Source organism: Rhipicephalus microplus, chromosome 4, assembly GCF_043290135.1.
Source record: "Rhipicephalus microplus isolate Deutch F79 chromosome 4, USDA_Rmic, whole genome shotgun sequence".
Lineage (NCBI taxonomy): Eukaryota > Metazoa > Arthropoda > Arachnida > Ixodida > Ixodidae > Rhipicephalus > Rhipicephalus microplus.
Window position 1 is genome coordinate 187,404,526 of NC_134703.1, and position 14,054 is coordinate 187,418,579.

At 43.2% G+C, this 14,054-nt stretch overlaps 1 protein-coding gene across 1 annotated transcript in view; it reads left to right on the forward strand.

The window, feature by feature from the left end:
* The window catches only part of LOC142814081 (uncharacterized), a 148,028-nt gene extending 134,517 nt beyond the window's left edge, over positions 1 to 13,511 (forward strand). The window contains exons 11-12 of the mRNA XM_075892020.1: positions 2,659 to 2,723; positions 12,906 to 13,511. Coding sequence (XP_075748135.1) covers positions 2,659 to 2,723; positions 12,906 to 12,998 — 158 coding nt within the window. The 3' untranslated portion in view covers positions 12,999 to 13,511. The remainder of the gene's footprint in view (positions 1 to 2,658; positions 2,724 to 12,905) is intronic.
* The last annotated feature ends 543 nt before the right edge of the window (positions 13,512 to 14,054 follow it).

The window sequence follows — 14,054 nt, forward strand, 5'->3', positions numbered from 1 at the left end:
GTTCAGCTTAAATTGAGGACGACGCAGTGAGCAATGGACAAGAAAATTGTAGGTGTAACCTTAAGAGACAAAAAGAGAGCAGGGTGGATTAGGGAACAAACCGGGGTTAAGGATATCACAGTTGAAATCAAGAAGAGGAAATGGGCATGGGCCGGGCGTGTAGTGCGTTGATAGGATAACCGCTGGTCACTGACTGGATTCCCAGAGAAGGCAAGGGGGTTAGGGGGAGACAGACGGTTAGGTGGGCAGATGAGATTAAGAAGTTTGCGGGTATAAATTAGCAGAAGCAAACACAGGACCAAGTTGACTGGTGGAACATAAGAGAGGCCTTTGTCCTGCAGTGGATGTAGTCCAGCTGATGATAATGATGATCATGATGATGATGACGACGACATTTACGGTGCGTGACATTGACGTTGACGTCGACGCCGGCAGCGAAATGCAGCCGAGAGTGTCCATATAATTGCTATCGCAACAAAAATCTATTGCTGAGGTCGAGTCGTTCTGTGTGACTTCGGTTCGTATGACCCCGTGGTGCTCAATCGCCTCTTTCCCATACGAACGTAACACTGCGCTACTTGAGGGCGCATCTTCAGGTAGCAGCTCAAAAGCAGCCAATTTGCTTGTGCTCCAGTGTCGAGTTTTGGGTTGACTTGTAGGTTCTCGATTTGAGCTCGCACTGTCCAGTCGCTGCACTTTTGCCTAAATTTGACACGTCCAGATTATCAAAGTGGTCTTCGGATCCCCAGAGCTCGTGAATTTCCGTAGATGTTTTGCAGCATATGGCGAAATGGTTACGCTTGTGGCACTTCCGGCACTTCCTCCCAAACGCTGGACAGCTTCATGGTGCATGCTTTGGCCCACATCTCAGACACTGGCGGATGCCGGCGAAAACGTTTTGCCAATAGGAGCCACGCCTAGCAGATTTACCTTGAGTACGCGTGCCCACACATCTTGGTGTGCTGCTGCTGCTTCTGCGGCTTCACATGCCAGTTCGGCCTTTTGTACGGTCAAATGGTTGTCCTCCAACAGCTTTTCTCAGAGGTAGCCGTCAGTAGTCCCGTGAACAACCGCGTATCTGATTATCAACTCCTTAAGACTGCCGAAGTTTCACGATGCTCCCTGTGTCTTCAGATTCCTCACAAAACGTTCGAAGGGTTCTCCCTGGTTCTGAATCCTTGAGCGAAATATGTAGCGTTCGCGCACTTCATTGCTCTGTCCGGTAAAACATGCATCAAACTTTTGCACGACTATTTTGTAATCACTGCTATCCTCCTCTTGCTGGTACTCGAACGTGTTAAAGATCTCAATGGTTTCCTCACCTGCGATACTTAGGAGGAGGGCGTCTCTTTGCTTACTTTAGGGGTTTGCAACTGGTCTCTGACGCCATCAAGAACAACTTGAAGCGCTGCTTGAAGCCCTGCCAGTTCTCGCTGATCTCCCCATTAGTACGTAGTGGGGGTGGTGGCTTCACAAAACCCATGTTGGACGTGCTAGGCGCTAGCTTCGGTCAACTTATGACACCGTGAATCGTGCGTGGTCGTTGGGCTATCCTGTCAGTTCGAGCGTAACGGGAAGAATCGTCATACGTTTATTGTGCCATGCTTTATATAAATGCAGGTGTGGAAAGGGGGAGGGTTAACCAAAGATAACTGGACTGATCACCACGTGTGGCACATCCGTAGTGATATGATCCGATACAGATATGTAAGCTCTGTCTGTTAACAGTATTCAAGGAGTTCTTTACCACATTCCGCTGACATGTAACCACGCGTATATGGGTCGAAAAGGTCGCTGTGCTAAGGACCACGTCCGTTATCATGTGTACAACGTGAGAAACAAAACAGGGCGGTGGCTGGCATTTCAATGCAAAACATTTGGTTGCAAGCCCGAATTTCACAGTTGCACTGCGATTGCAAAGAGCAAAAGTGAAAAGAAATACACCTAATCATTCAAGCTCACAATATCTCATGTCTCAAAGACAAATGCGTCAGTATACCATTTAACTCTTCATTAGCCAAACAAATTGCACAAGTTACTGGTAAGACACGTGTGTGTTAGTTTCATGTTTGCTTTGCTTCCTATACGCAGCAAGTGTTATCCATTGGTATGAAGTTGACATTTCTCGCCAATAAACTGTTGTTAGGTTGCTCTTTGTGTGTTCATTTGTGTTCCTTTTTCACTCTAGAAAACATACAAAAGTTCATTGTGTAGTAGCTTCTCATTGCTATAAACGTCAACGTCAAATTTTTAAAACCAGTATTGTTATAAGTGGTTTCCACTCTATACGTGTGATAGCAAAACAAACATTTGTTGCGCTTTTTTTGAAGTTCTACTGGCCACGGACAATGCAATTTAAATACTTTATTGGTCTCCATGGAGCAAGTGTAATGCAAAAGTGTGCATTTATGTCAAACTAGTACTTTCTTGACAACGCGGCGTTTCTCAGTCACACAAAAAGAGGAGGTGCCCCAGTTGTGAAAGAAACTTCATTTCTACTTACTCTCTGTGGTATTAGCGTTCGAATGCCTCTTTCTAACGTCGCTGTCATATATACCGTCCTTGTTCAAACGATCACTTCAAGAATATTGTGTATGTGGCCGCACTCTTTTTCCACACAAGTCGCTCACGCATCGCTTTACGGTTCGTACAATGCAGAGGACGAAATGGAACACCGCAGGGACAAGCTCCGGGACGAAAGCATCCGGGAAGTGAACTCTAATGTAAGACTTTCACCACACTTGTAGCAAAACAATATCATTATGATAATAATGCCATACTAATGCGTCGGTAGTAAGTTTTCACACTTAGAACAGCACGAGCTCTCACTTCCTTGTTTTGCATAGTTATATTCCTTTTGCCGGCCGAGACAGATTTTTCATATTCGCAGTGGAGAAGAATGCCACTGGTCGTGAAGAAAGAGTGATTCGTAATCGGATCAGCCAAGGTGGAAGAGAAGTCAAGTTCTTTTCACGCTGACTAACTGAAAAAAAGTGCATATTAGATTCAGTTTCTTGTTCAACTGGCTTTATTTTACTACGGTTCGCGGTCGTGGTTCAAAGAGGAAATATATTGGAGGTTCGCAAACCACTTTGCCAGATTGAACACTTCGAACTTTTTGCAGTCTTCATGATGCCACTGACCTAATGTTTCAAGCCGCTTGGTATACGCAACTACATATCTATTGTTTTTGGTATTAGGCTCGGATAGTGGCTCAAAAAGAAAGCAGCATGTATTCAGAATTTGATAAATCAAACCTCCGTCGTGAACATCGGTAAACAGAATCTAAGCCGAATATTTTGCATCGAAACTTCACGAAATAATTGACAGATACGCTTCTATGCAAACCATTTCCTCTCATTTCAAAGCACCTTGGTGTACCTCGCACATGAAATGACTATGTAACAGGAAAAAAAACGATTCTTCCATTCGGCCAAGCTCTCTACTCCGAAAAGTGTTGGGGCGCATATAATAAAGCGAACAATTCATACGTTTCGCACTAAAGAGAGCCCGTAATTTTCTACAAGTAACCTTGCCTACTATATTCAGTAATAACACAAAGAAGTTTTGGTGGACCATCAACCCCGATCAAGATAGACGAGTTTTATTTTAGATCTTTCTAGAGAAAGGATTGCACTCTCAGACTTTCCTAAAGTTTAAACGAAGTATGTTGTCATAACTTTGTTACGTCATCGTGTGCGTCATTTCCCGATCTATAGTGTTTTATTTCTGTAACTATGAATTGAATCATCGCTCAACCCATTGATATAGAAAAAAATTATTGCAACTTCTAAAGTGTCTTCAACTCCAGGAATAGATATCATCAGCTGGTGCTAAGCTTTTAAAGAGTGCCAAGGTATACTCGGGTGTTATTCTATAAAAAATATTCTAACAATTTGTTTACGAATTCACCCTACACCCTCGAAAAGTGGTTCATGCACATAAATCTGGAAGTAAGAACTCTCCCTTCAACTGCCGGTCAATTTTACCAACCAGTATGCCATGTAAAATAAAAAATTCTTGAACATTTCTTTTACGCTAACACTGTAATGTTCCTAGATGCAAACTCATTTTTTTTTTCAAATGCTCCATGTGGCTTCCGCAAACCTTTGTCTTGTGGAACACTGCTGGCTTTAGTTACTCATAAATTACACATCACCCTTGATCATCGTTGCGCTGCTGATTGTATTTTTCTTGATTCTGCAAAAGCTTTCGAAAAAGTTTGCCACAATTTTCTACTCATGAAATTAAGCTACTTTCTTGGGTTGACCTTTTTTCTAAACTGTTGTTCACAATATGTGTCTGTTAACACTTTTTATTCCGAACAAAGTCTCAAGATGGTTGTGGAGGGATGAGCAACCCGTGAACTGGCATAGAAAAAGATAGGAGGTGCGGACGTACTCCCCGTACAGCTTTCACTGGATGAATTCTTGATCGTCAATAAATGTATATCGAACCAAAGTACTTTGCCAAACGATAGGAACTGCTGAATGTTCGCTACCTCATTTCTTGCCGTAGTGGGAAGGGTGGTGGTGTCAGCTGATCGACCGTGCATCAACGACGCCTTGTGCAATCCTCCACGTGCTACAGAAAACTGCGCGAACTAGAATTCACGTACGACTTGAGCGGCACTCAGAGATAATTTGTGCCGAGGTTGCCTGGTGAATTCGCCGCAGTAGTAGGCCACTAGCGAGTAGCGCGCCGTCGCGACTGCACAGGACCGAATGTTTAGCGTAGCGATGGTTTGCAAACATGTTACGCCATCGTCATTACTTGCGCTGTAAGCACCATGCAGCTGCTTCTTTAGCGAAACACAAGCATTTACCTTTCAATTTAGTAGCGCTTGTATCACAGCCATGATCAGACTAACAGTACGCGATTCCCTGCTTTCGAATGTTGCAAATTTTATCAGCGCGATCGAAACAAGGATATGGAAACGAATACACGCTTACGCTTTTTACAGCGTTAAAATTGTGAAAATGTGTCGAACAACAGCGTCATTGGACGGCACCAGTGAAGTGCAGGAGAAGTTAGCGCGGACTGTGGTCGTAAAAGCATATTCCATTACTCTAACCATTTCGCTTCGCTGGTCGAGCTCGAGCGTATTGGCGGCATGCGGCGTTTTGTAATATTCGCTGTAATTGGGCTACATGCAGGGAAACACAAAAAGCTACACTTTTTATTTATTTTGAGCTCGCTGAAGGATATTATACAATAAATACAATCAAAGTGACTTATGAACGTGAAAGAAAAAACAACGCATGATGGGACGGGAAGCGCAACACGCTGCTCGTGAGCTAGCAGCTGATCGCTCATCGCCGCTGTCACTCTCAGCGTGTTGACAACCATCTACGTCCAGTAAAAAATCCTCGATGCCAACTCGGTTTCTTTGAACATCACTGCTGAAAGTGATCTGAGGAACTATCTCTACCGAACGAATTCGATAGCATTAACAACGAATCATTGCACAGCCCCAACATGGCGTCACTCACCACGCTCATCTGGGGGTGCGGAGATTATTTCACTCCGATACCAGGCAAGAGCGGAATCGCTTGCAGTGAGCTGCCATCTATCAACGAACGTAAAAAACAAATGGCACAGCGTACGCCAAGGTTTGGAAGCGCAAATTGTGAACCTGTGCTGCTTTTAGCTTGTAATGAATGTTGTGAAGTTCATGCAGTACAAAAGCACTGACGAATGCTATACGCACGTAAAACAAGGTGAGTTTGAGCTGAAAAGGTTAGACATTAACATTTCCCTATCTAACGTGGCTGCAGAATATCTCGCGAAGCTGATATGTGTACTCTGCGGCCTTTAATCGAAAGCGCGAGTTCCCACGTATTTTCACGAAAACTTCTCCTTTCGCAAAGAAGAATCAGATTTATGGTGTCACGGACGGGCTGGTATATTCACTGATGCGTGCCACATACGAAGGCGTTTGTGTACGTTTCTTGCTAACGCGCTGACACAGGCTAGCTCCACCGAACAAGAGAGCGATGGGAGCGTCTACCTACTGATCACCCTTGAGAGAACGCTCCTCAATTCCGGTAGGTGGCGTGACAATCTACGAACATTGCGAATCTGACGCCAATGAATACGCCGTTGATAAGCTGGGGGCGTATGCTTTGTAACCAAGTGGTTTCGCGCCACGCGCTGCAGAGCGAGAGGTCGTAGGGTCCACGCCGGGTGACAGAACTTTTTGATTTCGTTTTTTTTCTTTGCAGTTTGATATTTGACATTTTACCACGTAATATCTATATGCTGAAATACGTGAGTGGAACTGTGGTGGACCCGGCCACAGAAGAAAAAACATTTAGGAAGTGCAACTTTGCTCCTTGAGGCTACCAGATAACGTCACATTGCCGGACGGCCGAATCATACTGGAAGCAACTTGCTGTAGGAAAAGGAATTGCCGCCATTTTAGTTTCCGAGGAAAACGGTCGCGCACGCTCCGCCGCAGTCATGGAGCGGGGACGCGGAGCGCGTTTGGAAGCGCTCGGCTGGTAGTGTTGCCTTTTCTTTTTAGATGCGAAGCAGCGCTTTGACTAGCCTGTGTAACGCTGTCCTCCCATACATCACCACTGCGCATGCTCGCGTCTCGTGCCAGCCCAGGAAGGCACCCACAAAAGTGTCGCTCGCCTCCCCCTCTCTCGCCTCGCAGCACCGGCACAGGCAGCGTCTGCTAGTAAACAAAAAACATTCGGCAACTCCCACTTACCTGGAAATCGACATTCTGCGAAGCATTCAGAGGGAAGGTGACCGTGTTGCAATTCTTTATTGAGCAACACATCAAGAAGTGACGCTAAATATATGTACAGATGTTTCACGCTCAGACGTATGTTGAAGAGTTGCAGATGTTTATATAAACAGTTGTTTGCACTTGCGCAACGATGTCGACTGGGACATGCTTATGAGCTACACAAGAAGCTGATATGAAGGTATGATGCTCGCGAGGATGCCGGCCCTGGACACTGCTACATAAATCAACTTCGGCGCATAACAACTAACCACAATTGACGTTAACCCGACGTGACGTCCCTACCAAAGGAGTACATATGTAATTTTTATAAAATTGGGCAGGCATCTCTGCAACCGCTAATGATGTTTCACAAAGACGGGCGTCTATTTGAGAAAGAGTTCCGAGACGGGCGTACCTCTGTGGTAAAAGGCTTCATTGCCACGCAGAATGCTTGGGTTCGATTCCAGCTGGGACCCTGACATTTATTCTCTGCATTCGGTGGGTCGTGCCTTAAAATTGCCTATGTGTGCTCTCGTCGTTCCTGGAGAGACACTGAGGGTCAATAACCTGTGGCACATACCCACGTACCAGCGGCACAAGCCCACCCGTGGGTATGTGCCACTGTTTGGCGGGAAGCGTTGGACGACGTGCACGACGGGATTGTGACATTTTTCATGCCTTGACCAGTGCGCCATATTCGTCAAACCATCTTACCTTCCCATGCTAATTTTGGTTCTCGCCAAGTTGAGGTATTGACCACGAGAGCACCCCAACGTAAGCGGCTAAGTAGATAGATAGATAGATAGATAGATAGATAGATAGATAGATAGATAGATAGATAGATAGATAGATAGATAGATAGATAGATAGATAGATAGATAGATAGATAGATAGATAGATAGATAGATAGATAGATAGATAGATAGATAGATAGATAGATAGATAGATAGATAGATAGATAGATAGATAGATAGATAGATAGATAGATAGATAGATAGATAGATAGATAGATAGATAGATAGATAGATAGATAGATAGATAGACAGACAGACAGACAGACAGACAGACAGACAGACAGACAGACAGACAGACAGACAGACAGACAGACAGACAGACAGACAGACAGACAGACAGACAGACAGACAGACAGACAGACAGACAGATAGATAGATAGATAGATAGATAGATAGATAGATAGATAGATAGATAGATAGATAGATAGATAGATAGATAGATAGATAGATAGACAGACAGACAGACAGACAGACAGACAGACAGACAGACAGACAGACAGACAGACAGACAGACAGACAGACAGACAGACAGACAGATAGATAGATAGATAGATAGATAGATAGATAGATAGATAGATAGATAGATAGATAGATAGATAGATAGATAGATAGATAGATAGATAGATAGATAGATAGACGCTCAAAGTCGCCGAAGTTCGCTAAGAAATGCTTTGCACTTAAAAAAATGTGAGAAGACAGGTCCTAAAAAAAGACCATTTATTTGCTTCCTATTGAATTGCAAAGCCAATTTTTAATTGGAGCACTGCGTGGAGTATATTGCTTCTCAATGTGCACCAAAACAACGATTTTCTTATATTTGGGTTTCTCGTCGTGAAATTTCGAAACTTTAGTAGTCTGAAAGTATTCCTAACGCAAAATGTCTCTTGCGTAGAGCAAAGGTTGATTCCTTGCGCAGCCCTTGCGTAAAGCAAAGGAAATATTCTTGCATTGTGAAATGCTAGAATGAAAAAAAAATGCATATAGAAGGCTTTGGAGAAATCACTGGAGGCGCATGTGGCAGAACAATGGGCGTAATAATATTGATCTTACGATGCTATAAACAAATGCATGTTTTGTTACATGTAAATCAAATTTGACAGTGAAGCGATAAACGATACTCGCCGAATAAACTCAGATACCAACAACACTCAGACATAATTATGCGAAACTAAGAAGGCCCCCATGTCCCCTAAAGAGTTTTTCTCCCTGGGATATTGTAGCGATTCTTTTTTTTTCATTTCACTAAAACAGCATGTTTTTTAAGCAAGTTTGAAGTAGTCAAAAGGTTGGCCACTTGGCGTGGGTCGACCCATTGTTCTGAATGTTCTGATGTCGCGTGCTCGCCAATTTTTCGGTAAATAGGGCGTTTCACGTTTCTTCCCAAACTTCATACCACTCATACCTTCGCAATAAATATTTCGCATACCCCATCTGCTACACTGCCTCCCTCCTCATAGTCATTCTCTTCAATTAACACGCCTGTTCTGTCACATATCCCGATCCCCAAACTTTTTGAAGCGCGAAACTTCTAACAGCATCATTCGTATCACTTTTAGAAACATGTTCACTAGTGTTATTTCGCAGCAATGTCCATATATATATATATATATATATATATATATATATATATATATATATATATATATATATATATATATATATATATATATAAATCACCAGAAGAAGCGAACGAGCAAACGAAAAACGATGCTTTATTGCCAACGTTACGGCCGGGGACCGGCCTTCGTCAGGGCATACGTGCATATTACACTAACACGCACTTCTTAAAGACATAGCATGGGGGCCCCCAATTGTGAATCATCACTCTTAGCAATATTGACATACATGTTAACAAAAAGATATTCAGACATGCGCAGCATTTTGTTGATAGCGGAGCAGCAGCGCGCTATACAGAATATGGTAGGGCAAGGTGACTTGAAAACATAGATACAAATAATATGATGGACACTTGTGATATCGCAACATTTGTGAATGAACAAAAAAAGGCAATGCCATGGTAAGTTACGTTCGTTGTCAGTGAAATATACATGAGCATAATATCACCATTGATGTCACAAATGTGGTAACAGAGTGTACATGCATTCTGGTCAACTAACTAATGTGTCAACAATGACACCGCAACGTAATCACGGCAGTGGACAAACGTGTATGTGGGCTACGGCGGTTGATTTATCTGATTTGCCGGTAAAAACGTAAGGAGGCGCAATCGTGATAATGAACACAACGGACTACGTTTGTGAAGCTCAGAGACAGCTAGATAATGACACGTTTTACAGGCGACTCAGTGAAAACCCCACCGAAGAATTTAAGGACATCGTTACTGATACAATCAAGCATTTAATACTGGATGACAAACTTCCCGATAAAGCAAAGTACTCATTAGTCCCACTGAGCCCTGTTCCAGGAAGGTTTTACCTATTGCCTAAAATACATAAGCCCAATAACCCCGGTCGTCCTATAGTGTCAGGCATTGGCACTGTCACCGAACTACTTTCAAGCTATGTCGATGGCCTGATTAGTATACTACCTCCAACTTTTCCATCATATCTGAAGGACACTTCTCATTTCCTCGCTGACATCGTCGACCTGAATATACCTGCTGACTCATTTCTGGTAACATTAGATGTTGCGTCACTTTACACTAATATTCCCCACAAATACGGCATTCGTGCAGTAGTGGATGCTTATAACGACTCAACCTGTGACAAATCTGTTGATAGTTGTACATTAGCCACATTATTAAAACTCATCCTGGAGTTTAACAATTTTCAGTTTGACGGTGTTCACTACGTACAAGTTAGTGGCACTTCAATGGGCACCAAAATTGGTCCAAATTACGCGAATATATTTATGGGCCAATTGGAAAATCATTTTCTTTCAACGCGCAGACTACAGCCATATTACTACAAACGTTTTATAGACGACATATTCTTTATCTGGCATCACGGCGAAGCAAAACTAATGACTTTCATTGCAGACTTCAACAAAGTTCATCCATCCATTTCATTGTCACATTCGTACTCGAAGGCATCCATCTGTTTCCTGGATGTAACAGTATCCCTTTGCGGCCAAAAATTGTTTACTAAAGTATACAGAAAACCCACCGACGCTCACCGATACCTTCATTTCAAAAGCAGCCATGTAAAACATTGTAAGACGAGTATACCCTACAGTCAAGCACTTCGTTTCAAAAGACTGTGCTCTTAAAATTCAGACTTTGTTGAAAACTGTGATAAGCTTCGTGATGCCTTAACTGTACAACAGTACCCGCCTCAGATTATCGACAACGCGATTATGCACGCCGATGCAATTGGCCGAAGAGCGCTTCTAAAATCAAATAAAGAACCTGCGCACCGGAAACACATCAATTTAATTCTGACACATTCTCCGTCAATTCCAAATGCTAACGCGATCCTCAAAAAGCACTACAACATACTAATGCAGAGCAATCGTCTCAAAGACGTCTTCCCAGAGCCTCCACGAGCAGTTTACCGCCGATCGAGAAACCTACGAGACATACTTACGTCATCCAAACTATCAACGCCAGCCCCAGTGGGGTGTCACCCATGCAACAAGGCACGCTGCAAGGTGTGCCCCCACATGACCACGTCGCGTATTGTTAAGAGCTCTGCGTCGAACTTCACTCTCTGGATAAAAGGCAATTTCGACTGTGACACGAGCAATGCAATCTACTTGCTCCAATGCTCATTGTGTGACCTCCAATATATTGGTCAAACAGAGACAGCTTTCCGGTTGCGCTTTAATAATCACAGGTCACACGTCAGGTGCCTGACTAGCCTTCCCCTGTCCAAACACCTCGCTACCCCAGGCCACTCTTGCGACAACATAACTGCCACAATACTCAAATCTGGTTTCAAATCGCACTACGAAAGAGAAGTTCGTGAATCTTTTCTTATTCATAAATTTAACGCCATAGCGTCTGGAATAAACGAAAACCCAGGGAGGCTTACGTTTTTACCGGCAAATCAGATAAATCAACCGCCGTAGCCCACATACACGTTTGTCCACTGCCGTGATTACGTTGCGGTGTCATTGTTGACACATTAGTTAGTTGACCAGAATGCATGTACACTCTGTTACCACATTTGTGACATCAATGGTGATATTATGCTCATGTATATTTCACCGACAACGAACGTAACTTACCATGGCATTGCCTTTTTTTGTTCATTCACAAATGTTGCGATATCACAAGTGTCCATCATATTATTTGTATCTATGTTTTCAAGTCACCTTGCCCTACCATATTCTGTATAGCGCGCTGCTGCTCCGCTATCAACAAAATGCTGCGCATGTCTGAATATCTTCTTGTTAACATGTATGTCAATATTGCTAAGAGTGATGATTCACAATTGGGGGCCCCCATGCTATGTCTTTAAGAAGTGCGTGTTAGTGTAATATGCACGTATGCCCTGACGAAGGCCGGTCCCCGGCCGTAACGTTGGCAATAAAGCATCGTTTTTCGTTTGCTCGTTCGCTTCTTCTGGTGATTTATAACTCGACCGGAATCCAGGAAGACTTTCCAGAAATATATATATATATATATATATATATATATATATATATATATATATATATATATATATATATATATATATATATATATATATATATATATATATATATATATATATATATATATATATATATATATATATATACGTTAATTATAATTGCTTTGGATGAGCACACCTGCACTCTCGTTAATGTTTGGTGAGGAGAGACGAAACAGATTATTTATTTAGTTAGTTCGTTCGCATTATTTCAGTGTTTATATTGCATAACTGCGGCGCTTTTGTGTCTAATATTAACTCAGGTTCTCTTTCGTGACCTATTAAAATATGGAAAATTTTAATAAACGACTTATTGGTGTGCATGCATAAAACCATTTCCTTTTCTCTTGCCAGCCATATTCGACTTGAATTTTAGTATGCTGCTCGACACCGCCCTCATTTGCGTGCTATACATTCAGGGGGGGGGTCTTTAAAATATAAGGAATTACATAAAAAAAGACATAAGTTGCCTGCTATTGGTATTTTTCTTAAACTTTCTATGCTTACGTATTGTTGTAAGAATGTGTCAACCACCCTTTGAAACGCTTATAAATATCCAAACACTTAAAATAATGCAAAGAAAACAATATACATTAAGATCAATATGCAGCGATCTCTTTAGGCGCACGACTTCTTATTCTTGATTTATCTGAGAGGCACACTTTGGCGCCTTCTCATACCTCACTCGTCTTGTACTGCTCATTGAATGATAATGCAAATAAATTTGCTAGCAGTTCTGGCTGTCTGACATTGTTATTTTTACTTCTTTTCTTTTAGTCCAGTGACCTGGCCACCGCCATGCACAATTCCCTGGTCGGCAAGGTTCCGATCAGCACGGCGCTTCGGCGGCGGACGAGGCACCTGATGTGATCGAGGAAGCTCCGAGAGACCGCATTTACTTTGGCCACTGTGATGCCTTACTGTCATGGAGGAAACACACACACACACACACACACACAAAAAGGGGGGGGGGGCATGCCTATAGCGTCCAACACTCAAGCACCTTTGAAGCCGCCTGCTCCTCGCGTTCTTGCTCATTTTCCCGTGACGCACCGCTTTCAATTCCCTTTCCGCTGGGCTCGTGAAGAGAAATGAAAATTAACTAGCATGGGTGCATAGCGTTTACAAGCTAACCTGCTCGAACGCTGTTACCCCCTCGTTGTGCCTACGCAGGGCTTACTTCCCATCATGCCCATCTTTCAATTTTATGACTGGGCTTTGAAGTGTTCACGTGTCGCTACCTCCTAGCTTTCCCCTTCCATGTGCAGCATGATGAGACAAACCACATCAGTGCTTTGTTGTTTGTAAAAGTATAACTTGAGCATCGATGCTCACTAGGGTCTACACCGAGAAATAAAACTGGCTCCGAGAGGAGAGACGAAACAGGCAGATTTCTTTATCTAACTGCGAAGCTGTTTTTAGCCGAGGCTTCCCAGTCTGGTGAAGTAGCGCTGATGACGCAGCATCGCAGTGTGGCGAGAGTATTAGTCGGCAAAAAAAGTTGGCGCTCAGTCGTACTCACTCAAGAAATATAATCGGCGCTTAGGGCTCACTCGGACTCAGGCTTACCAAAATTTTCCTCAACGAGACTTTCCCGGACTCAAACTCATTTGCAATATTTTTTTCAACAGAACTTAATCTCACTATAATATTGCTGCATAATTTACGCTGCATGCATATTGCGAATCTCGGGAACTATGCGGGGTGTGGGCCCGACGAGGAGGACGTTTTTAAGAGCTGTTGCTACTCACGCCGCCAGCTCAACTCGTCAGTGCTGCAACCGCTCCTTTAAATATCGAGGGTATTCACTTGACGTCATCCGTAGGGTGGGCCACCATTGTTTCAGGATGCCGCCACTTTGGCGGTTTGATGCACCTACGGTGGCTACGGTGGCGTGGTGGAGCTATCTGTTTTCTAGGCGCAACG